Raw genomic sequence first — 26646 nt, 5'->3', positions numbered from 1 at the left:
AGAATGCAGGAAAAGACAGCTACTGCCACAGACAGGACACAACCCATCATTGTAGACTGAGAGAAACTCTGAAAAACACACAGTCTTGGAGCTAAAAAGAAAAAAGTGTGAAAATATATATATATATATATATATATATATATATATATATATATATATATACCTTATAAGAAACCATGTACAAGAGTGATAAGGCTCACTAGTTCACTAGTCTTCTGGCCCCAAGGAGCTAGGCTACACTCCATGAGAGCTTCTTTTCTTCCCCAGCTGTGTTCTGATCTAGTCTCCATCACAGCACTGAACTCAGGCCACTCCATGGAGTCACTGCCATCTCCCAGAAGACAGATTCCAGTAACCCATCCTTTAGCCCTGGACAAACTGTAACATGAACATATGTGTACATATGTACCCCTACACACACACACACACACACACACACACACACACACAGAAACATCAGCCCAGCAAAGAGCATACAATTCTGGCTGTAGCTCCAGTCTGCTGTGAAACACACGCCAGCAACACAGGCACACCCACGTGCGTGTGTGTGCACTTTTTCTATCTGCCCATTGCTGAAATGTGATCCTGAGGGACACATTTGTAGAGAGTCTGCTACAAGGAGGTGGGAGAGAGTGAAGAAGAGGAAGAGGTAAGGAGGTGAGGGAGCAGGGCAGGGGGATAGGGAGATAAAACAGGGGAAAGATGGAGATAAAAATACTGACAGCTGAGAGAGGCAGCTGAGGGAAGGGCTGGGGGGGGTGTTGTGAAAGGCCAATTTGAGGGGCACAGAAGGGAGGTCCTATCTGAGCGGGGGGTGGGGAAAATGTCGGGAATTGAAGAGGGTGGAGCAGTAGGACTGCCTGACCTCAGAGCCCCTGGTCAGACTTGTCCTGACGTCAGCCCTCCTCCACCCCCGCAATGTGTTGGTCTTCAAATGGCCCCCCTCCAGCTAGCTTCAGACACACTCAGATTGCAGAGCAAGTCGGAGAAGAGAGAATCCAGGAGAACCCACAGCCATGAGACAGGTAGGTGTGTGTGTGTGTGTGTGTGTGTGTGTGTGTGTGTGTGTGTGTGTGTGTGTGTGTTCATGTTCGTGTGTGGTGTCTGCTGCCATGAGGGATAATTACTGCCATATGTGTGACCATATGTATTGGGGTCTAGTAAGAGTGTGTTTATAAGTGCATGTGGTGAGTCCATGTGTATCTATGTATGACAGCAACCGTATGTGTTCAGTGAGCATGTGAAGCAGAGTGTGTGAGTATCCGTCTCTGTGCTCACTGCCGTACGGTTTGCCTTCCATAGATGTCTATGATTCTGTAAATATATGTTTGTGTTCCTTAGAGGTGAAAGAAGATTCTGCCTGTGTTTACACATGCATTTTGGCTTTTGATTGTTTTATGGGATCAGAATCTACTTAGTTGAAAAACATGCAGTCACCAATAGTCAACCTCTCTTGCCCTGTAAAATTAGCAGTTTCATATGTTTGGGGTTCATTTTAACTGTTCAGTATCTCTTCTGAAACCTTATGTTTCTGTTCCTTCACCCCAGGTGTCTGTCTTGGTATTTATTGACATATTGCTATATCTCCTTGATATTGTTTCTTCCTGATGCTGAGGCCTTGTGTCCTCAGGTTCCCGGAATGACTGTCTGAGGAAACCTGTGTTCAGCCTGAGACATGGTAGTCTTGTGAAGCATGGTGCTTTCAGTTGTGTGGTTTTAGTGTTGTGCGTACAGCTGTAAGTGCATGTATCCATATTGCCGGCATCAAAAATTTCCTTCTAAGATGAGCTATCCCTAGGCGCCCAGGCAGAGCTATGTTTGAGACAAAAAGGCAGGGACAAAAGAGTCTAAAAGAATAATCGTTATTGATTATTTAAATTTTCTATCTCTAGTTGGGTACCATGTACCTGAGGTCTTAGACACTGGGCTGAGACAGGGGGATGCTTGAGTCTAGGAGTTTGAGGGTAATCTGGGCAACACAGGGAGACCCGGTGTAAACTAAACTGCAATATATTATTTTAAATCCTCTTAAAAAGTAAAGAGGGGTCATATGATGCTCTTGGGGGTAAAGGAGCTTGCTGCTTAGCCTGACAATTTGAGTTTTGTCTCCAAGACCCGCATGGCAAAAAAAGAGAACCTGCTACGCAATGGTGGCTCATGCCTTTAATCCCATCACTTGGGAGGACGAGGCAGGTGGATTTCTGAGTTCGAGGCCAGCCTGGTCTAAAGAGTGAGTTCCAGGACAGCCAGGGCTATACAGAGAAACCCTGTTTTGAAAGAGAGAGAGAGAGAGAGAGAGAGAGAGAGAGAGAACCAAACCTATTCCCATAATTGTCTTCCAACCCTTCCTACTACCCCACCCCACACACACAAGTATATACCCACACATATACACACAAAACAAACAAATAAATAACTGTAAACTTTAAAAGAAAAATGAAAGGAAATTTATTTTGGCAATTTATTTGCTCTAACCCAGTGTGTGAGATGGCTCTAAACTTTTCTACCAAACACCACGTGGTATTATTTGAGGACTAAAGAACACTGCATTCTCTGCCGAAACTATTCAACCTTGGTATTCTACAGTGTCCTCATGCCTGAGTTAAGAAGACTGGAGTTTTGAACTGTGTGTAACTTTCATGCTCCACAAAAATATTTTTGTCCCCCTTTAGCTTTAAAAACAATTTGCAAATATAAAACATTACTTATTTGTAAGCGGTAGTGGAAATTAGTGTACTGACCACTACTGAACACTTAATATGATTATTTGGGGCTGACAAGGTGCTTGCTGCTAAGCCTGATTACCTGAGTTTGTTCCCCTACATGTTAGAAGGAGAACTGTCTCCTGAAAGTTGCCCTGAATTTCACTCACACACTATGGCATGTGCACATGTGTATACAGATAAACACACAAACACTTTTGGAACAGGATTGCTTTAGGGAATAGGGATGTAGCTAAGCTGATAGAGTGATTCCTCTGCATGCACAAAGACACAGACTCAGTCCCAGCACCAAATAAATTGAGTGTGGGAGCTTACCTCTATCATCACTCAGAAGTTAGAAGCAGACACATCAGAAATCCAAGCATATTCTCGGGCACACAGTGAGGCCAAGGCCATCTTGGGCTTTATGGAACACTGTCTAGAAAACACAATAGTTATTTTAATATTTTGCTAACACAAAATATTAATGAGGCCTCTTGTTTTACTACCCACCCCAGACTAAGACTGAAAAACACAGTGTATAAAAAGTGATTTATCTGGGATTAGGTTTTTGTGAAATTGGCAGTTAAGAAGAGAAGGATCATGCATCAAATATGGTGAAAACGTATTTCAAAGCTTGTCAGTAACCAAATGGAACTAAATGAAAAATTTGTTTTAAATTAGGTATTTACATACGAAGTGCTTGGGATTGAATCCAGGGCTTCGTGCATGCTTGGCAAAATGTTCTACTACTGAGCTTTACACCACCATCTTTTTACCTTTTTAAAAAAAAAAAAAATCATGTATTTGTGTGTGTGTGTGTGTGTGTGTGTGTGTGTGTGCGTTTGCTTACAAGTTTGGAGGTCAGAGGACAACTTGCAAGAGTCTGTTTTCTCCATCCTCTATTTGAATTTGGAAGATCAACCTGAGTTCCTCGAGCTTAGTAGCAAGAACTCTTACTTCCAAAGCCACCTTGCCAGCCTCTTTGTTTTTATTTAGAGAAAGGGATTAACAAAGTTAACCAAGCTAGCCTTGAACTAGAGAGCTTCTTATATCACTCATCCTCAAAAGTAGCTAGGAGGACGGGCCTACATCACTACCATTTTAATGTCTCTCTGTGTGTGCTATATATGTGTGTGCTCAGTTGTGCTGGCTCCAGCAGAGGTCAGAGGTCAAGATTAATGTCTTCCTCTCTCTCTTCCCCCATGCCCACTTTTTTTTTTTTTCAAAAAGAGGTTTCCACTGAACTTGGAGTTCACAATTTCAGTAATAATAGCCCACCAGCAAGCCCCAGGCATCTACCTGTCTGCCTTCCTATTGCTGAAATTACAGATGGGTGCTCACTCAGCTTCTTTGTGTATGCTGAACAACCTACTCAGCCCATTAACAGTAAATTTTAAATTAAAATTAGAAACTCACACACAGGTGATAATGCCTACCTTTCAGCTATGATCAATGTTGATTACGTTGTGCTGATGTCTTAGCCCACAGTCAGTCTGGGAGAAAGGATCTGGTAGCCTCAGCTAGAGGATGCACAACAGTCAATCCGTGTGTGAGCACTAAGTCCTCTGCTTACTATTTAAGTGACCTTTGGAGAGAGAAGTCATCTCTTTGGGCCTCAGTAACAGGACACAGCAATAAGACCCACTGCATAGGTTTGCTGTAGGACAGGGTCGAGCTGCAGAAGTTGCTACTCACCCATTTTATGGATGAGAAGACAAAAACTGTTTTCAGCCTCCTGTAACATGTAAATGTACATGGCCCTGCCTAATAACAGGACAGTAGAAAAGGGACACAGGCCAGCCCTCTGGGAATTCAGAGGTACCACCTGTGGCTCTGTGGCTGCTTACCTGTTACAGGGTTCTGTCAACCTTTGTCTTTGCTATCTATACCATGATTGTAAATGCTGTCACTGAGTGCTCTCCTGAGAGGAGAACTCAGTATAGAAGGACTGATTAATGGTTGGAATCATGGGTTCAAGTCCCATAATCTTATATGTAACTCTGGGCATTTGCATTTCAATGGCTATGTGCCTCATCTGGAAAATGGGGATGACAGAAGTATTTCTCTGGGGTTAGAAACGTAGCTCAGTTGGCAAGTGTTCTCACTTGCATAAACTCAGCATAGTGGTACATGCCTGACATCCCAGCACTCCAGAAGTAGCAACAGGAGGATCAGAAGTTCAAAGACATCCTTGGCTACATATAGGGTCAGGCTAGGCTACCGGAGACCTCATCTCTAAGATAAGCAAGTTTGTATAAAAGGGTTAAGAAAGCACTTCATACACATTTTGTATTAACTGTTTAGTATGTGGTATTGTGTCTTGGCACAGAGAAACTTTCGTTTGTGAGGCTATTCTTAACTTTATTTTTTTCTAATTGTAAAAATTACTTTTGTTTGTGGGAGGGTACACCAAGGCATGGGTTTTAATCAAAGAACAGCAAGTTGATTTCTCTCCTTCAATCCTGTGGGTTCCAAGGACCAAACTCAGTTGTCAGTTGTGGAGGCAGGCACCTTTATCGCCAGTCCCATACTATGTGTGGGCCACTAACAAAAACAGAGGAAAAGCCTGGGGAGTTGCATTGTATATACTAGAGATGTTAAAACTGGGGGAGGGGGAGGCATTGTAACTTACTTTAGTAGGCAGCCAGTAAAAGTCTGGCTTGGTGACTCCTTTCTTCCCTGCCCTCAGGAGGTTGAGGCTAGAAATTTAGGAGGTCTAGATCAGCTGGGGCTACATGGACCTCTTCTACTAAAGGGGGAGGGAACTAATAAAATTAGGCATTAGGTCAAGATCATAGCCACAACTGCTTCAAACGTGGTGCTCGGAGTATCTTCTTTATAAGAAGTCCTGAGAGACAGCCAGGGCTGTACAGAGAAACCCTGCCTCGAAAAACCAAAAACAAAAAACAAAACAAAACAAAAAAAAGAAGTCCTGAGAGATAGGTATCCCCATGGTTAATGGCATCTGATGTCCTGGCAGAGGACCTGATTCTGGTTCCCGGGATCAAACGATTTCACAATTACCTGTGACTCAAACTATCCCATACCCTTTCTGGCCTCCACGGTCACCAGACATAGGGTCCATGGACATGCGTGCAGACAAAACACCCACACGCATTAAATAAAAATAAGCAAACCTTTAAAATATTGAATATATCATTTAAAAAGTTCTGAGATGTCAGCATCCAGTTTAGGAGGAGGATTACCAGGAGCAAAGTCACCTCCATCAGGGCCCCAGGGCTGATCCTTCTCCTTGGTCACCCACAGGACATGCCAAAGCCCTCAGAGGCAGCGCGTTGCTGCTCCGGCCTGGCCCGGCGGGCACTCACAATTACCTTCGCCCTGCTCATCCTGGGCCTCATGACCTGGGCCTACGCCGCAGGCGTTCCTCTGGCTTCAGATCGCTACGGCCTCCTGGCCTTTGGCCTCTATGGGGCATTCCTCAGCGCACACCTAGTGGCACAGAGCCTCTTTGCTTACCTGGAGCACCGGAGGGTGGCAGCGGCTGCGCGGCGCGCCTTGGCGAAGGGACCCCTGGATGCGGCCACTGCACGCAGCGTGGCACTCACCATCTCAGCCTACCAAGAGGACCCCGCTTACCTGCGCCAGTGCTTGACCTCCGCGCGCACCTTGCTGTACCCCCGCACGAGGTTACGCGTGCTCATGGTGGTGGACGGCAACCGCGCCGAGGATCTGTACATGGTGGACATGTTCCGAGAAGTCTTCGCCGATGAGGACCCCGCCACCTATGTGTGGGATGGCAACTACCATCAGCCCTGGGAGCCAGCGGAGGCTGCGGGCGCTGTGGGTGAAGGTGCCTACCGCGAGGTGGAGGCGGAAGATCCCGGGCGGTTGGCGGTGGAGGCGCTGGTGCGGACCCGTAGGTGCGTGTGCGTGGCTCAGCGTTGGGGCGGCAAGCGTGAGGTCATGTACACAGCTTTCAAGGCACTGGGCGACTCCGTGGACTATGTGCAGGTGAGTGAGGGGTTTCCCCGGGACACTTGTAAGTATGATATCATAACCCCCACCCCCACCACTTCAGAAAGAGTAGGGTGCATCCAAGCCCATGCTTGGAAGGAGGAGGCGAAAGGATCAGAAATTCATTCCGGTTTGAACTTTTATCCGACCTCCAATAGACCATCCATTATTTAATGTAGATAAGAGTCAATTTTGTCTTCTCTTAATTGTGTACCTGTGTTTGTGTGTGCGCGCGCGCACTCGCGCACCTGAGAAAAACATCTGGTGACCTTCTCCATCACTCTCACTCTCCCTTATTCCTTTGAAACCGGCTATCTTACTGAACTTAGAGATAGTCTGGCAGACACCAATTCCCAGTACCGCCCACCCCCACACCCCAGCATTATGTTACAGGCAGGCATATGCTGCCACACCTAGTCTTTTACACGGATGTTGTGGATTCAAATCTAAGTCCTCAAGCTTGCACAGCACGCATTCTTATCTGCACAGCTGTCTGCGAGGCTTTAAAACCTTTCTTCTTTCGTCATCACACGGTCAGACTCTCATTCATTCATTCATTCATTCACCAACTATTGATGAATTGATTTAATGTGGATATTTAGCCAATCTTATCTATCCATTTGATAAGAGTCTTTTATTCCTTTGATCTGATTCTTTTTTGTTCAATGGTACACGCAGTGAATTCACTCTATCCATTTGTATGCTGATTACTGTAACAAAATACCAGACCAAAGCCACTTAGAGAAGGAACGATCTATTCTGACTCACAGTTTGATGATGTGTGTATCATGATAAGGAAGGAATGGATTCAGGAGCTTGATAAAGCTGATCATACTACTCCTGCAGATAAGAAGCAGACCAAGTGTTCAAACACAGGAATCTATGGGAGACATTTCACATTCAAACCACAAAAACACTAAATGAAAAAAAACAACAACAAAAACCAACTCATTACCTTCTTTCATTCATACAGTCACTAAAACAGAAACTATGTGATCATATATTCATTCTTTCAGGTAGCTAGCTACTCATTCATTTAATATAATGATTCATTCACTTATGCACCCACCAACCTAGCCAGGCATTGTATAATGCTATTTTCTTTCTTCAAGTAATATAGAAATTCTTTTACCGTTTTACTCACTCATGTATTTTCTATACAACCAGTGTGGACCTCACCCACTTATTTTTTTCACTTACTTTTTAATATAAGGATTGTTCTTTCTTTCCCACCCCGTTTTTGCTTTTTTCTTCAATGTTGACATTTTTGTCATCCATCCATCTATGCAATACAGACTTTTATTTCCTCATACGTTCATCCATTCACTAATCATTCACTAATATGTCACTATCTTAATTTCTTTTCATGTCACTGTGAGAAAATACTCCTGAAACAAACAAACAAACAAACAAACAAAAAAACACCTTAAGGGGAAAAGGGCTTGTTTTTGCTCACAGTTCAAGGTATAGTTAGTTCTTCATGGAGGGGAATTCAAGGCAGCAAGGGCTTTAAGCCATATTGCATCCACAGTCAGAATGAATGCTTGTGTTTAGCTCACTTTCTTCTTTTTATAAAATTTATGAACCCAGTCTGGAGATTGGTTTAAAGTGTCAATAAGCCTTTCCAAGCAACAGCCCTGTTCAGGGTTCTGGTCTGATCTGGCTCCCTTCCTTTTCACAGGTCTGTGACTCAGACACAAGGCTAGACCCCATGGCACTACTGGAGCTTGTGCGAGTGCTGGATGAAGACCCCCGGGTAGGGGCTGTTGGAGGGGATGTGAGGATCCTTAACCCTCTGGACTCCTGGGTCAGCTTCTTGAGCAGCCTTCGGTACTGGGTAGCCTTCAATGTAGAGCGAGCTTGTCAGAGCTACTTCCACTGTGTGTCCTGCATCAGTGGTCCTCTGGGTGAGTGGAAGCAGTTTGGAGGGCTTGTGGGTGGGGAACGAAGGAGAAAGGGAGGCAGAGACAAGGTAAAGTTGAGGACAAAGGGCTGGGGTCTGGATTTCAGACAATATAACATTGGGGCCAGTGGATAGAGATGATGTTAGAGCTAAGCTGAATTTACTGAAGAGGAATGAAGTTGGGAAGGGGAAAAGGATGGAGATTGGGGAAGTGGGTGCAAAAGCGCTTGTGTAAAGGAGTGAGATGAGGTTGAACAGAGCACGGAGAATGCAGTGGCTTTTTCAGGAGATTGTTGAGTTTGGGGTGCATGGTCAGGTGACAAACACATTGGAATGAGTTTGAGCCTAAGACTGGGGCTGTTTGGGAGGATAGTGTGGTACAAGAATGGAGATGTGGAAGCACACTGTGGCAAACAGAGAACATTGTTCACAGCAGAGGCTAATGCTTGGCTACTCCCCACTCTACCTAGGCCTATACAGAAACAATCTCCTGCAGCAGTTCTTGGAGGCCTGGTACAACCAGAAATTTCTTGGCACCCACTGCACATTTGGGGATGACAGGCACCTCACCAACCGCATGCTTAGCATGGGCTATGCTACCAAGTAAGTTAAGGGGACCAAGGGTCAAATGTGTGAAGCAAGTGAGTGTCTTTGATGGAGAGAGAGAAAGAGAGAGAGAGAGAGAGAGAGAGAGAGAGAGAGAGAGAGAATAACTGAGAATAGATACCATAAAAGGCAGAGGAGCCATTTGTATTTAGCCAATGGTCTTCGGAGAGTTTGGTATTAGGAGAAAACTGGAGATATTGTAAAGGTTGGAAAGGGTTTTCATGAACTCTTTTCATTAAATGGTCTCCATCAAACAAGACAAGGTGAGGGTATGTTAATTCCACATGGAAGAGGCAAGGTAGGTGGGCTGAGTGGCCTGTACCAAGGAGACCAAGCCAGCATGGAAGTGAAGTATGAGGGGTGAGACAAGTGGGTAGGTGAGTGAAAACAAATGCAGCGAGGAAAAAAAATAGACAACTGCTAACAGAGAAGAGTGCCTGATGGCCACTAAGCACTCTGGAGAAGTCTTTCGTTGATAATATGAATTTGGTTATTAAGTCTCTGTTGAATGCTCTAGAGGCACATCAGTAGGCAAAGGAAGACATAAATTCTTCCTTGCTTTGCGGAGACAATGTATCTATCAGTATGTTTTGGGACTTTTCCCAGTAAAGGAGTTGTGATCTAATAGAATTTTTGTTTCTGCCACAAATGTCCTTGACTGAAAACAACTTAAAGGAGGGCCTGTTTATTTGGCTTACACCAACTCCTGATCCCAGTGCTTCAAGGCAGGAACTCAAGCAGCCAGTGACATCACATCCACATTCAAAAGCAGAGAGAGATGAATGGAACTTCCCAAGCTGCCACCTTCTGCTTACTACATACCTAGCTTTCTCTACTCTTATTACACTGCCCGGTGCCTGCCCTGTGAAGTAGTGCTACTCAAGTTCACATGAGTCTTGCCACCTCAGTGAACAATCAAGAGAGTTTCCCATAGATAGGCCAAGGACCAACCTGATCTAGACAGCTCCTCAATGGAGGTTTTCCTCTATATTGTGGCAAGTTGAAACTAACCAGCACAGATGTGAACGGACATCCATTTGCCCCAGTCGGGGCACAAATGACATACCAAAGCAGACAAACAACAGAGCAGAACAAAATCTACCCAAGTTTAACATGGTGCTAATGAGATTGTTGGGTTTGCTTACGTATGAATGATTCTGAGGCAGCTTTGGCAGCTTACAAGAACTGCATCAGTAGAGTTTCCTGCACACCTTGCAAGCAGCTCCACTGCAAAATCCCCCCTCCCCCCTGCCACACACACCTCCCTTAGGAGGGTTCTTCTTGTAACACTTTAAGCTTCCTGAGTCTGGGTCTTGTAAGTTCCATGAGCATCTATCAACTTTTTAAATATTCCTTCCTCCCTCCAAGAGGAAATGTTTCAGTTTGGAAAAAAACTGCTAGATTTGGGATAATCTCATTTTAGTCTAGGGTACCAGGAGAGAAGACAGAAGGCCAACATGGGTCCCCTTGTGAAAGGCTCATAGAACCTTCACCAAAAAAGAATGGTGGTGGGTTTTAAGGAGAAGACTGGCATGTACCAGCATCCTCAGACTGCTGGTTTGGATACTAACAGCAAAGGCAGAAGCAAACAGGGTGTGGAGGGTGCCAAATGACACCAGGAAGAGAGACTCTGTCAAGTACTGCCCTTAGAAATAGACTAGTTTGACTAATACTCCCTAATGAACTAACTGCTTCTGACCACCTCTGACTTTCCCTAATTGGGTTTCTATCTAACCTTGATGGGTATGGATGGCTAAGTCATGCAGGGACAGATTAATGGTTTCTGCCTCAGCCACAAGAAGGAGTCCAACTGCTCTTTTCAGAATTTCTTACGCAGAGACTAACCTGGGTAGCAGCCAGTCTCATCTTGCTTCTCATGTCAGGACCTGCCAATTTAGTCAGCACTTAGTCAAGTCACTGACGGTGTTAGTGTCGATGACTATAGTATTAGTCATGTCTGTAGTAACAGTGTTAGTCACAGGAAAAACAGCAGTAGCTCACATTGATTGAGCAGTTACTAGAAACTGCTTGGAATTTCGATCTTCATCCCATCTGGGTTGTTGTAAATAAGAAATAATGGTATAGGTTCATAGAAAGGATGCTTAGAAGGCTGGAGAGACAGTTCGTTAGTTAAGAGGACCTCTTCCAGAGGACTCAAGTTGAATTCCAGCAACGCCATCTGGTGTTCACAATTGCCTCTACAGGGGACTTGAGACATTCTTCTTGCCTCCTTGTGCATCCACACGTGGACATCCACTCCTCCCTCACCCACCACACACAGACACACAGACATACACACAAAATGACACACATAGGCAAAAAATAAAACAAACTTTTAAACATCAAAATGGAGCTCAGAGAGGTTAAGTATGATAGCTAGTATTGTCAACTTTGCAGAATGTATAATCACCTAGAAGACAAATCTCTGGGCATGTCGGTCGGGGATTTTTTAGATTAGGTTCATAAAAGTGATAAGACCCATCCTAAATGTGAGCAGCGCCATTTTGTGGGGTGAGGCACCCCAGATTGTGTCTGAGGATGAGAGCTGATTCCTGTAAAGAGTCCACTGACCTCCACTCAATGCTTACACGTATACACACACACACACACACACACACACACACATACACACACACACACACCATTCATTTCTCTCTGCTTCCTGTTCATTGATGCAATGTTATCAGATGCCTCATATTCCTGTCTCTGTGCTTTCTCTTCCATGCCAGACTTTATCTATGAACTATGAGCCATACCTCTTCCTTCCTTAAGCCATCATTGTCATGTGTCTTGTCACAGTGACAACAAAACAAATACAGAAGAGAGAGAGAGAGAGACCCCAATAGTAGTGAAAAATGGTCACTTTGAAATTCTGCCAACTGGACAGCACGAACACCTCAGCAATGAAAAGCACTCGTCGCTCTGGGAAAGGACCTAGTTTCAATTGCCAGCACCCATATGGAAGTTCACAATCTCCTAGAACTCCATCTATAACTCTGTGATGCCCTCTTCTGACCTCTTTAGGCACCATGAACATATGTGCACACATACACACATGCAGGCAAAATATTTAGGCAGATAAAATGATCTTAAAATTTAAAACTCCTGCCCAGACCCCAGGGAGAAAACCACTGATGCCTTTCTTCCTTTGTGCCTGTCAGGTATACCTCGCGCTCCAGATGCTACTCAGAGACGCCCTCCTCCTTCCTTCGTTGGTTGAGCCAGCAGACCCGCTGGTCCAAATCTTACTTCCGAGAGTGGCTATATAATGCTCTGTGGTGGCACCGCCACCACGCATGGATGACCTATGAAGCGGTGGTCTCGGGCCTCTTCCCTTTCTTCGTGGCTGCCACGGTGCTGAGGCTCTTCTATGCGGGGCGCCCGTGGGCTCTGCTCTGGGTGCTGCTCTGCGTGCAAGGCGTGGCACTGGCAAAGGCAGCCTTTGCAGCCTGGCTGCGTGGCTGCCTGCGCATGGTGCTACTGTCACTCTATGCACCACTCTACATGTGCGGCCTGCTGCCTGCCAAATTCCTGGCGTTGGTTACCATGAATCAAAGTGGTTGGGGTACCTCAGGCCGGAAGAAACTGGCTGCTAACTATGTCCCCGTGTTGCCCCTGGCACTCTGGGCTTTACTGCTGCTTGGAGGCCTGGCCCGCAGTGTGGCCCAGGAGGCCAGAGCTGACTGGAGTGGCCCATCCCGAGCAGCTGAAGCCTACCACCTTGCTGCTGGGGCTGGTGCCTATGTGGCCTACTGGGTGGTAATGTTGACTATCTATTGGGTAGGTGTGAGGAGGCTGTGCAGACGTCGGAGCGGTGGCTACCGTGTCCAAGTATGAGTCTGGGCATGAAGATGCCGCTGAGGGCTCTTAAAGGAGTAGTCCTTATGAGATACCACCTGGAGTCATGGCTTTCTGGGGACTCAGTTTACCTTCTCTTTGAAATGAGGGAGTCATTCAAGATTCTTCAGTATGGACTGTATTGGAACTCAGACTTCTGGGTCTCTGGGGAGGGGTAATTTATTGATCAGGGAGTGGGATTGTAGGACCAGGGCCAGAAGGTCTCCGCTTTCTCCCTGTTGCTATTTAATGTTTGTACTGTAAGATTATATAATAAATTTTTTATTTATTTTCTTCCAATAGCCTCTTCCCACTTTGTCACTGAGAATTTGGGACACAAGGTCCCATCTGGTGTGATGGATCTTTGAGCCTCCACAGGGCATGCTCCTTCCTAGGAAACTAGGTTCTATCTTCAGAAAACAGCTATTAAAGCAGGGGAGCCAACAGTTAAGGGCACTGGCGTCCTCCAGAAGACCTGAGTACAATTTCCAGTGTCCACATGGTGGCTCACGACCTGTGTGACTTCAATTCCTGGGAATCCAACATCTTTCTCTGGCCTCCATGGGTGTAGTGCACAGACGTGTACATGTAGACAAAGCACTCATACATCTTAAATATAAATTAAAGGAAATTCATTTATTAGCCAGAGGATGTGATGCCCACCTAGAATCTGTATCACCTGGAAGTTGAAAGCAGGAGGATGAGAAGTTCATGGCCATTCTCAATGACTTTTGTGTCCTGTTGCTGTGAGAAATTAACCTGATGACAAAAGCAGCAAAGGAGAAAGGGTTTATATGGCTTAATATTCCAGGCCACTGTCCATTATTGCAGGGAAGTCAAGGCAGTGGGAACTAGAGGCATTGAGTCAGATCACATCCAGGCAAGAGCAGTGAATCATGGATGAATGCACCCATGCTTGCTGCTCCCTCACTTCTTAATCAATCTAGGTCCCAACCCACAAAATGGTGCTGCCTATGATCAGGGAGACTCATCCCACATCAATGAACCCAGATAAAATCACTCTCATGTGTGTGGCCACAGTCAAAATCTAACATTTCCATCACTCCCCCAGGCGACTCTGGACTTGTGGTCAGGCTTCCTCCTAATGTCCCTCCTTTTGCAAACACACTCAAGGTCGCCACTGAAGTTTGTCTGTGAATTTGCCTGTTCTAGATAGTTCATATAAATGGAATCAGTCTGCGATCTTTGATGACATGATTCAGCATAACACTTTTAAAGTTCACTCATGCTATTGACTCTGACTTATTCCTTTTTATTTTTAAGCAGTATACCCTAACAGTGACAACCTATCTTTTGTCTACTTTATCAGGTGACAGATATTTACGTTGGAACTTGATGTTCTTCGAACTATGACATTCTTCAGTGAGTTTTTGTGTGACCCTAAGATTTTAATTCCTTGAGTATACACCTAGGAAAAGAACCACTAGGACTTAAAGTAATTCTGTTTAACTATTACTATTTTCAGACTCATATAGAGCACGTTAGCCTCAGACGTGGCAAGGATGACCTTGAGCTTCTGCTCCTCCAGCCTTCATCTTCTGAGTTTTGGGATTCTAGACACAAATCAACACACTGCTCACATTCAGAGGACAGAACTAGGGACTTTGAGAATGCTAGGCAATGATTACACTAAATCACATCTACAGCCCCAGCTGTTTCATTTTGTGTTCTTTGTGTGTATTCCCATGTGTGTGTATTTGTATATATCCATGTGTGTATGTGTACATTCATGTGACTGTGTGCACACACCTAGAGGTCAAAGAATGTCACCTTAGCATCCAATCTTTGATTTCCATTATGTTTGAGGTAAAGTCTCTAATTCTGCCAGCCTTGGCTGCCACCAGCTTCCTAGGAAATTCCTGGTAGATGGATGTGAGAGGATCAGGAGTTCAAGGTTACCTTTGTCCAATCTAGTCAAGAAAACACAACCTCCAGGATGAGGGAGAAACTCTGTCCCAGAGGAATAGATAGAACATAATAGAAGACATCCGAGACACCTTGAACTCCAGATGTACAATCACGCATGCAAACCCATTTGCACAAAAAAGTACCCATACTATCACTCAATAAAAATGTCTCATCTTGACATAGGAGAAATAGGATTATAGAAAAATCAGGACTATGTGCAATTTTACATGGGCTCTGCAGATTTGAACTTAGGTTCTCATTATTCACTGTAAGTCCTTTGCTCACCAATCTAATTCTGGTAGACACTGGCAGACTTTCCCACAGAGGCTGCTCTGTTTCACCTCACTGCTAGCAAATGTGATGAGTCTTTTGATGTCTCTCCCCGAACTTATTAGCTAACATTTTAATTACAAGCTATCCCGGTGGCTGCAATCTGTTTTTTCTTTGTGGTTTTGATTTCCATTTCCCTATGACTAATGTCGACTTTCACTGTTGAAAACCCAAGCCAATCACATGATCAGCACTCCCACTGCACCTATCTCCCATTCCACAAAACTGGTCATCAAATTAAGTTTATTAATGATATCTGCATTGTTAAAACCATGGCCCTGCCACTGAGGGATGTTTTCATCACTTGAGTGTTAGGAAGAAACAGAAGAGTCTCGGCAACTTGCTCCTTCTGTTTTTGTTGTGTTTGTTCTAGGCTAGGGATGTTGCTTAGCTGCTAAGGTGCTTATCTAGCATGGATGAAGCTGAGTTTCAATCCAGCACTGCAAAAACTACGTATGTTAGTGCAGACCTGTGATAACTGCACTTGGGAGGTGGAGGCAGGAAGATCAAAAGTTTAAGGTTATGTGAGTTTTATTTAAGTGATCCTGGGCTAAAGAAGACTTCATCTTAAAAACTAATCATCAATCATGTTACATGGAACATGGGGTTAGGGGATGCAGGGTGAGTGCATAAGGAGTGGGGACTAGTCAGAGAAAGTGAATTGTGGGCTGGGGCCTGTGCAATAGGTGGGAAATGAGTTCCCGCTCAAAGGGAAGGCATTTCAAGATTCAGGCAGAGCATGGGTGAAGGTTTAGACACATAACAGCACTCTCAAAGTACAGGGGACTGAAGCTAAGGCCCCCTGAAAAGTAACCAGAAAGATAGGAGAAGAGATAAAAGTACACAGTAAAACAGTGCAGATTTTGGAGGGTTGTCATGGTCATTTACAGGGATAATGTAATGGTAGAAATGTGTACGGAGGTGTCAGGGGACTAAGAGGACATGAGGATAGAGGAAAGAAACTCATTACTGTAAATAGGAAACATGTGCCAAGATCCTGGGGTGACTGAGAATCTTGATGAATGCCACAAAGAGAAAACAGAATGACAAGGTAGGATGGACAGCTCTCTTCCTTCTTTCATAGGGACAAGGCAGGGAAGAAAAATGAGGGTCAGAATATGTGGGGCCTTGGGAGTATTCACAAGAAATTAGACTTGGTGCCAGTGACAACAGGAAGCTATTGATGGATTTAGGGCAGAGAAGTAACCCAATGTGACATACTTAAAAATACTGGATTGGAAACTAGTATTTAAGATCTGAGTCCATCCCCAGAATCTGCATGTAAAAAGCATACACTTAAATTCTAGAGCTGTTGAGGTGGTGACAAATGTTGGCTAGCTAGCCTAGCCAGGCAAGTCTCAGCCATTGAGAAACCCTGTAACAAAAACAAAACATAACAGTGAATTGACTGACAAATAGCACTGGTATTGACCTCCAGCTTCTACATGCACATTCATGCACACATATTTATTCAATCACACACACACACACACACAAGAAAGAAACCAGACAAGGCAGGTAGTTCAGCTGTCTAGTACATGTCTAGAACCCACAGTAAGGGACTAGAGGTGTAGCCCACTGCTAGAGCTATTGCCTAGTGAGGTTGGGCATATAATTCAGTGATAGAGCCCCTTCCTAGAATACTTCAGCAACGGATAGGGTGTGGCTCCTGGCTCCCTGGTATAGCTCCTGCCTAGATTCACCCAGTGAAGGGCTGGGAGTGTTGCTCACTGGTTTCTGCTAGTAGAAAGCTGTAAGTGCTTTTTTCTGATATAAAGAAAAGGTTAGGGAAAGTTTGGTTTTGGTGGTGGTGGTGGGGTTTACCATATAGTAGTACTCTGAGGGTATTTTCTAGAGAGGAATATAAAGAAATCTGCTAGAGAACAGAAAAGGGATTCAGCTGATGCTCAAAGTTCTCTAGAATGAGCCTCCCAAACTAAAATAGTTTGTATCCCGTCACCATTTCACCTGAGGATTTGGAAGGTATTTTGTCGGGTCCTCACCTCTAGGTGAGCAGTGACTTTAAAAAGCAAACAAGGCGGGCCTGGTGGCGCAGGCCTTTAATCCCAGCACTCGGGAGGCAGAGGCAGGCGGATTTCTGAGTTCGAGGCCAGCCTGGTCTACCAAGTGAGTTCCAGGACTGCCAGGGCTATACAGAGAAACCCTGTCTCGAAAAACCAAAAAAATAAAAAAAATAAAAAATAAAAAATAAAATAAAAAATAAAAAAATAAAAAATAAAAAGCAAACAAACACCCACGAACAAACTAAAATATATACTTTATTTCCAGGGCAGATGTAAGATCAGGATTTGTTAGTTGCCACTTAAGTACCATCGAAAAAACAGCCTGAGAAAACAAAGGAGCCTGTGCTATAGGGAGGCCCAGTGATAGAAACACTTGTTTCAAAGTGCACAGAGCTTTGACCAGAGTTTCCAAGAAGGCTTGGAATCAGGACTCATGCGTTATAAGGCAGAACAGTCCTGGACTCCTAGATCCGAGGAAGAAGTGCTAGGGCCTGGGCTCCTGGGTCTGAGAAAAGTGGGTTAGGCTCCCTAGGTCTTAAAAGGTGGAGACTATACGCCTAGATTTCAGGGAGAATTGGAACCTAGAAACCTGGTTCTGGGGAAGGTAGGCGAGGGCCTGGACTTTGGAGTCTTGAGGGAGGAGAGCTAGGCTTGAACTTGGTCTAAGAGAAGACTTGGGTTGGACGGCTAGGAATGAGGGAGGAGGCTGGGGTCTGGACCAAAGGAGCTGGGAAGGGGAGGGTGCTAGCTGGCACTCACCACACTAGCAGAGTAACACTGGCAGACCCAAGTGCAGCGGTGGCCGCGAGCAAGAATAGGTTGCCAAGCGTCATTGCCTGGGGGTTGGTAAGTAGTTCGCCTAGGCTGGGCCTCCAGGGCTGGATCATTTCCGGCTCCGCCGGCGGCGTCCGATTCATCACTTCCCGGAACGTGACCTGGAGCTCAGTGTCCTCAGGCGGAGGAGGGCCCGTCACTGCCAGAGCTCACAAGTTAGAGAGCAGAGCTCCGCCCTCGGCCCTACCTCATATCCTCACCCCGCCCGTACCGTTCAGATAAAAGTAGAGCCGCGCCAGGGGGCGCTGGTCGTGCAGGATCACGCAGGAAAAGGTCCCGCCGTGTTTGGGTTGCACTGGCCGTATTCGTGCCAGGTACCCGTGAGCCCCCGGCATACCACGGAAGAAGGTAACGTCCCGAGTTCGGACCTGTGGGACGGCAGAGCTGAGGCTGAAGAGCTTAAATGCACCGGGAACGGAAAGCCCTGCCCAGCTCTGATGCACGCCCCTTCCCAAAGCACTGACTCAGCTCGCAAGCTCTTCTGGCTGCACTAAGCAACCTTTCCCGGCATTCCCCAAACCCTGACTCATAACGCACACTGAGCATGGGTCTTCCATATATTTAGTCTCCATCTCTCCCTAGTTCCCCAACCCTTCTTGCACTAAACCGAATCCCTACACTGAACTGAGCCTCATCCTTCCCAAGCCCTCCAGATGGCTGTTTCCGGACTCACACCTCCCACAAATTTCCAGGAATAAGTGACCTCCGACTCTGGCAACTGGAAAGCCACGATACAAGAAAACAAAGCCTGGTCCCCCCGGTTCACCAACATGTCCTGAACTGGAAAGAGGCTGGTTAGCTCTGGTAAGACCGCACAAGCCCCTCCTCGCGGCATCCCAGCCTCGCCCGCCCTCTCACCTGGACAATCTAGAGGCAGATCGCACAGTTTGGAAAAGCAGCCCGAGCAGTGGAAAAGCCTAGCCGCCTCCTGGAAGCCTAATGAAATGAGACCAGGAGTGGAGGGCTCCCTCTGAAGTCTCCCATCAATTCTCTGAACCTTGTTAAATCTATAGGAACTCCCAGGGTTCTATTGAGGAGGTGCAAGACAGACCCAATCTTTTTTGCACCATCTAAATCTCTGTCCAGTAGGGCCCTGGCTAACCTTCTGGCTTGTGTGGCCAGGTGAGCCAGTTTGCTACAACATTAATGTGGTGTTTTGTGTTCTAGCCACTGGGAACAAAACCTAGGGATTTATGAATGCTAGCCAAGCTCTCTACCACTCAAACATACTCCCACTCCTCCACGTGGGAATTTTAGGCTATACCACTAAACCATACATACCTCAACGCCCCCGGAAGAGTATAGGCAGGGGACCTGACCTATCACTGAGTCACACCTCCAGCTCCTCACTGAGTATTCCAGGCAATCACTCCACTGTTCATCATTCTTTTTTGTTTTTGGTTTGCTTTTTTGTTTTTTCTTTTTTTGAGTCAGGGTCCCCCTAAATTACCAAGCATGAACTAGAACTCCTATAGCCCAAGCTGACCTTGGACATGTAATCCTCCTGAGTTGGCCCCAAGTAGTTAGGATGACAGGCCTGCCTGAACCACCTTATAGGTTTTTGAACAGTACCTAATGTATGCGCTTTCCTATTTTTCTATTGGGTTCCTTTGGATCTGAGGCTCACTCATTGTCTCAATCTTAAATTCCAGGTTTCCACCCATCACCATGTTTCCCCTGCTGTTTTGAGTTTGGAACTAATTCCTTACCACAGGGAGGGATGCAGGCCTGGGCTGTGGAGAGAAAGGAAGCATTAAGACCCGGGTGGTTGACAGAGGGACCTACCTAAAGCACCTCCATATTATAGGCAGGGAGCCCTATACTCTAGAGAACAGGTCTAGGTTCCTAATACAGCACTTGGGGACATAATACATTGTTCCTAAGGTGCAAAGCCAAGTCCATGGAGCTTCACTCAAAGGATGGAGCAAGGCCAAGTGCATCACCAGGCTTAAGGCTTGCGGTTAGCTGCCTATGAAAGGGGGAATGTGGTGAAGCCTTGAAGAAGAACCAGCCTTGTATTCATTACCCTTGAGGGTGGGAGTAGGTCCCAGGCAACCAATCCTTTAAGGAGTCAACACCTAATTAGTAGGCCCTGCCAAAGAAACACCACCCAGAGAGGATGCTTTTGAGTGCAGAGCTAGAAAGAGAACTCAGAGGGGCTGGGGTGGACTTGAAGATGTGGGCCAGGACTGTCATAGGGACTATACTATTCCCAGCATTTAGGCTGGATTCAGAACACCTACCTGTGTGGTATGGGGTATGTCTGCAGGGGATGGAGTTGGAAGCTGGTTTACCTTTTTTAAGGTGTTCAATGGTCCTCTTCAACTTTGCAGCAGCATGTTTGAAGGCAAGCCAAAAGGGCTCTGAAGGATGAAGCAGGGTGATTGGACTAAGAGCCCTTTCCCTGGGTCTTGCTGCCTATCCCATAAGCACAGGTTGTTTCCTCTTCCCACAGATACAAAGGGAAGGGTTGCAAACTTCTCCCAAGTGTTCTTTCTGCCTCCTAAAAGAACTATCCATTTATGTCTTAGTGGAAATGGGAGAATAATGATCAAATCCTCTGCAGGGCCTACTGAGCCCTACTGTGCTGGCTCAGTTTCCTATTTCTCTGTTGTAGTAAGTACTCTTGCCCACTTTCTATCTCCAGATTACCTGGAACTCTTTAATTTATAAACATCTTTTGCCCAGCTCCCCACCATTCTCTATCACCTTATTTATCACTGCAAGGGTTTTGATCAGATCACCTCTGTACTAAAGTCCCCCACCTCTATCTCTCAGTGTGTACAGTGTACATAGGCTCCACCATTTTGCAGCTACACAGATGTGTATGTAAATTAGATGCTTACATATGCTAATGGATTAAGTCCATCTTTTTGGCATTCTGTTTCAAGACAGTGGCTCACTAAGTTCGAGGCTGGCCTGGACTTCTCTTTAGACCAGTCAGAGATCTGCCTACCACCTCTGCCTCCCCAGCAGTTGGGAGCATCTGGTATGATTAGTGTTAATCACATCTTTTTGAAACTCATGTCCTCAGATCCTTAAGTCTGTTCCATACAGTTACATATGTATTGTTTTCTCTAATGTCCCAACAGGAGTCTGGCCCTGACAATGTCTTCCCCTGAATGGCCAGCTCTACTCTTCCTAACCTATCTTCATTAGCCATGAGTAGTGTGTGTGTGTGTGTGTGTGTGTGTGTGTGTGTGTGTGTGTGTGTGTGTGTGTTTTGTTAGAAGGGATCATATCTTCTATAACGCCTATCTCAAAAAAGAACCATTCCTTCCCAGTGAGCTGTGACTTCTCTGGGAGATAAAGAGAATGTCTCACCCTAGGAGATGAGAATGTTCCACCTTCAGAGATGACAAGAATGACTCAATCTGAGAGCCTAGAAATACATGACTGCAATATATTTTATATTTATCTCCTCTCCTATCTTCAAAACCTACCCACCTCCTACTCCTCCCAGCCCTCTTCATGTTTGTTTGTTTGTTTATTATAATAACCACTCAGTTCTATGTGTGCTGAACATCCACTAGAGCAAGATCAGCCCACTGAACTACCACGGACTGCATGCACCCTTGAAAATAATCGGGTCTAATTCCTGCAAGAGCCATCCACTAGTTAGAGGTGAAGGTTTCTGTGCCCCTCCCCCACAGTGCTGGAATGTTGACAGACTTGATCTTGTGCAGGCAACCACAGCTGCTCTGTGTGCAGCAGTACATTAGTCCTGTCATGTCCAGGACACACCACTTGGTCTAGTCCTCCTGGAACTCTGTTCCTTAAACATATTTCCACCCTCTCTTCTCAATGTTCTCTGAGCTCTTGAATACTGCATCCTCAGAACACACAAAAGAAAACAGGGAAGTATATGTTGAGTGAATTCTAGAGTCCAACAGGAACTAGGTCAACAGCAGTGGCCTTAGACCCAAATGCATCACCTCTCTGATAAAAATCAGACAGGAATTTTTTTTTTTCCCAGTTTTTCCAGACAGCACTTCTCTGCATAGACAGTGTTTCCTGGCTGTCCTGGAACACTGTATAACAGGCTGGCTTTGAACTTGGAAATTGGCTGGCCTCTGTGGGCCAAGTCCTGGGATTAAAAGTGTGCACCATCATTGTGCACACCCAGCTTATTTCTTTTTCTGAATACGAGCTGGTGCCAATATATCACTTTGGGAAAGCATATAAGAGCTTGATATCTCTTTTTTTTTAATGGGAAGGAGGCTGAAGAGGTGGCTATGAAGTTAAACCAATGAAATGCTCTTGCACAGGGCCCTCCTTTGTTTGCCAGCACTCGTGTCAGGAGATTCACAACCACCTGTAACTCCAACTTTAGGGCATCTGAAGTTCTTCTGGCCTTCAAAGTCTTTGGTACACACATCCACCAACCCCTCCACCCCAACACACACACACACACATTTAAAAATGTACAAAACTATAAAACATGGGCTAAAGTGCCATAAAGCAGTAATTAGCGGTCAGTGACCACCGTTCCCTTTAAACAGAGCACTTCCAAGTGCTCCTTCTTCCTTATGCAAACCATGGTCCGTTCCTACCCCTTCACATTTTAATATTCAGAAGCCTTAATTCTAACTACCATAATACCACCAGTTCATGAGCTGAAGCTCTCCAGAGACCAGCCTTCTGGTGGAAATGGATATGACAGTGCATAACCCCAACCCTATTCATATGTGACATCCTAGTCCCCATTACATTATGGAAGAGAATGCCACTGTACTTGGAGACAGCATTATTAGAGAGGTTAAAATGAGGTCCTCTGGGGGGACCCTAGGCAAGTATGAAAGTTCATCTTGTCAATTTCATAGGATTTAGAATCACTATGGAAACCAACCTCTGGACCTGTGGAGGAGTGGGTAGGGCGCACTCTGTATATGGGTGGTACCATATCATGGACTGGAGTTCCAGAGTGAATTAAATGGAGAAAGCTGAACACCAGCATTCATCCCTCCCTGCTTCCTGTGTATGCAGACACCTCACACTCCTGCCATGACTTCTTGACCTGATGGATTATTCCCTCAGTGATCCAGAATAAACCTTTGTTCCATTAAGCTGATTATGAGATATTCTGTCACAGCACTAAAAGTAAAACCAAACATGTATATATGAAACTGTTAGGAGGGAGTTAGAAGTATTAACTAAAGCATGATACATTATGGGTTATCTACAAGGAGAAGTACCAGAGTCAAGAAGCTGGATCAAAATGGAGAATGTGGGGTCAATTCTTAACCCTAAGAGCACAATCTAGAGACAGTAGCACTCCTCTTCACTATGGTCTCAGATCTGCAACAGACCCAAACCTCCTCCTGCCCCCAAATCTCCGCCTCACATTAGAAAGAGCTCTTCTACTCCCAAAGGCTACCCTTGGTCGCTTTTTCCAAGTTTCCAATATGGAGACATGTCCAGGCAACAACAGAATCCATACCCCAGCATTCTACATTCCTTCCATCTCTCAGGTTCCTCTGATTTTTCTTTGGAGAGGGGACACACAGAAAATTCTGGATAGTCCTGGACACCCCTGAATAAATGGTCCCTTTCTTTGTTTGGAAGGCCTCTGAGATATAAATCTTAGTGGGAACAGAATGAACCATTGTAGTTTAAAAAAAAAAAAAAAAAAGCCTTGAACTCCCAGATTCAGGGAATGGCCAATTTATCCTTCAAATGAATAAACAAACAAAAAGGAATTCTCACACAGCCATACTACTACTATCTAATATATCTAATATACTTAGGAGACTGTGTGCCCAGCAGTTGGGAGCATCTGGTATGATTAGTGTTAATCACATCTTTTTGAAACTCATGTCCTCAGATCCTTAAGTCTGTTCCATACAGCTACATATCTTCCCCTGAATGGCCAGCTCTTCTCTTCCTAACCTATCTTCATTAGCCATGAGTAGTGTGTGTGTGTGTGTGTGTGTGTGTGTGTGTGTGTGTGTGTGTGTGTTTTGTTAGAAGGGATCATATCTTCTATAACAGCTATCTCAAAAAAGAACCATTCCTTCCCAGTGAGCTGTGACTTCTCTGGGAAATAAAGAGAATGTCTCACCCTAGGAGATGAGAATGTTCCACCTTCAGAGATGACAAGAATGACTCAATCTGAGAGCCTAAGAAATTTCCTTATAGGTGTGAGTAAGTGGCACCCAGGTTGAGAGGCAGGAACACATCCAGGCTTCAGAGTCCAGACGGTGAGAATCCCAGATAGGTCATATGTACTTGACCCCACAAAAGCTTCAGACTCCCTGTGACTTGTTTACTTCCCTCAGGTCCTTGCCATCTTTGACACCCCTCACCTCTGGAGTTTTCTCAACAAATAACCTAACTCAAACAGGTTCCCAGGATCACTCCCTCAGGATGACTTCCCCCACTACTTATGCCTTCACATACACACTCACCCCGCATAGCAGCCTTCTCCTGAAGAGAAACTGTCATCTGGGTGAATTCATCGTGCAGGTAGCTCCTCTCATCATAGTCTGAAGGTAGATGAGAAGCAGGCTGAGACACCATGGCACAAACCTGGTTCCATGGTGTTCTCTATGTCCGACTTATGGCTGAATATCTCCAAGCCCTATTATCATCCCAGATTTTATAGCCCCAGTCTATTGTTCTATGTGGCCCACCTAGAGCTCTCTCACTCGTGCTCTCGCTCTCTCTCTTTCTCTGCTTCTGTGTGTGTGTGTGTTTCCCTAACCCTAATCCAAACCTTCAATCTGGGTATCTCTCCATCCATCTCATCTCTCTCTCTAGGCCTATTACCTGGTACCCTGGATCTGCTTCCCTATCTACATCTTTACTCCAACTCCATTGGTCTCTGTCCCACCTATCTCTGGATCACTGTCTCTCTATACTTCCCGAAACTACTCTCTGTATCCGTACCCGTACCTATCTCCCTCACTCTGAGTCTCTGTTCCTGCCTTATCTCTATGTACCTTACTCTCTCTGGGTCTCTCATCATCTCTCTGGATTTCTAGCTTTCTGTCCCTCTCCCCAGGTCTCTAATCTCCCCAGGTATCTATGTTCCCAATCCATATCCTCCCTCTGAGCAATGCTTCTACTTTTCCATCTCTTTCCCTTACTGTCTTTAGCCTCTCTCTGAGGCACTGTTTTGTCTGTCTCCACCCCACTCTGGACCGGTTTCCTTCCACTGTTTCCACCTGTCTCTCTTCTCTGTGTCTATGTCATGATCCTGTACTTGGCTTTTCTTCTTGGAGTAGTTCAAGGACTCTCTTTCCCCTCCCCTGGGCCCTGGTTCAGGAAGGAGGGGCTCCTCACTGATTTTCGTGTCTTTGAGATTCTCAAAAGCCCCTTCAAGCTCATCTCTACACATTCTTATCTTGGTTTCCGCTCTGCCCACAAACAGCTGGCAGACACGGAGGCGTTCCTCATAGGTAGTGAAGCAGAAGAGACAGGCCCACGTGGATGCCCTGAAGATCAGCAGGAACAACAGGACAATGCTCCCTACTAAGGAAACAAGACCCATAACAGAGGGTCTCTGGGTCTGAGGAGAAGATAGTAACCTTTGTGAGGTCATTGTGGGGGAGGGGGAGCCTGTGATCAGAGATGGAGTTTCAAAAGCATCAGGCTCCATCTAGAGGAAGGTTGCCAGGGGTCACCTGAAATCCCTAAATTTGTGGCTGAGCCAGGCGCCAGGCTCCCAAGAACCTCACCTGTGACCCTGGACGTCCTCACAGGTTAAAGGGTCTCAGGGACCCAGAGGCCGGCAATGCAGCTATGGTGGACCAGAAAAACCCTTTGCCCCAGAGGTGGGAACAGGGAAGAGAGACAGAAACGGAGATACCCTAAGCCCCAGAAGACAGAAAGGAACCAGGAGATCCCTCAAGAAGCTCAAAAACCCACAATGTCACAGAGATAGATTCACAGCACTGGAGAAACAGAAGCTTCTAGAACCCTAGGGACATTGGCGTAAGAGACAGAAAACTAGAAAATCTCAAGATGGCATAGAGACTGCAAAGAAAAGGGATAAGATAGAATGTGGACAGAGAGGACGCCCCAGCTCCTACCAGGAACTCTTGGGCAGTGCTGTGGACCTGGGGTCCCCGCCGGCCCCTTCCAGTGCAGGGCGCAGCCTGGGGAAAGCTAGGAGGCCGTATAGTGATCTCCTCGGGTGTCTTCCTCAACTATACAACCTCCTACCTCAGCCCGGGGGGCGCGGCAGGTGGGCAGATTGACAGATGGATTGATGGGAGACCAGAAGTAGGGAGGGTGGGGAGGGCCGGGGAGGTCCCAGCCGCGATGGTGAGCCCCCGACACGGACCCACAGACACGAGCTTGTGTGCGGCGAAGGCCCCGCAAGGTCGGTTCTACGGGTGGGTGCCAGGACCCAGGAGTCCGGGCCCCCGGCCCCCTCCTCCCCAAGGAATCCAGGAATTCAGTCCCAGTCCCACAATCTAAGCCCCAGACCCCCTCTTTCAAGGCCTGAGATCCAGACCTCAGCCCTCCTCCCTCAGTCCCAAGGCTTCCTCCCTTA

The 26646-nt window shown here is 45.9% G+C and overlaps 2 protein-coding genes across 2 annotated transcripts; one reads left to right on the top strand and one right to left on the bottom strand.

Annotated features, from left to right (window-relative positions):
* The first annotated feature begins 980 nt into the window (after positions 1–980).
* Has1 (hyaluronan synthase 1) lies at positions 981–13329 on the top strand. Its single transcript, XM_021221571.1, has 5 exons — positions 981–1025; positions 5973–6680; positions 8365–8590; positions 9057–9189; positions 12354–13329. Exons 1-5 carry the CDS (start codon positions 1017–1019, stop codon positions 13027–13029), a joined length of 1752 nt encoding a protein of 583 aa, XP_021077230.1. The 5' UTR covers positions 981–1016; the 3' UTR covers positions 13030–13329.
* A 4224-nt stretch (positions 13330–17553) lies between these two features.
* Spaca6 (sperm acrosome associated 6) lies at positions 17554–26421 on the bottom strand. Its single transcript, XM_029533154.1, has 7 exons — positions 25431–26421; positions 24554–24631; positions 20441–20509; positions 19856–19879; positions 18820–19082; positions 18358–18514; positions 17554–18285 (listed from the first exon to the last, which is right to left on the bottom strand). Exons 1-7 carry the CDS (start codon positions 25744–25746, stop codon positions 18068–18070), a joined length of 1125 nt encoding a protein of 374 aa, XP_029389014.1. The 5' UTR covers positions 25747–26421; the 3' UTR covers positions 17554–18067.
* Between the last annotated feature and the right edge of the window lie 225 nt (positions 26422–26646).

The sequence above is a fragment of the Mus pahari genome, chromosome 21, assembly GCF_900095145.1.
Source record: "Mus pahari chromosome 21, PAHARI_EIJ_v1.1, whole genome shotgun sequence".
Lineage (NCBI taxonomy): Eukaryota > Metazoa > Chordata > Mammalia > Rodentia > Muridae > Mus > Mus pahari.
The sequence above is the reverse complement of the archived record's forward strand: the minus strand, read 5'-3'. Positions and strand labels throughout refer to the sequence as shown.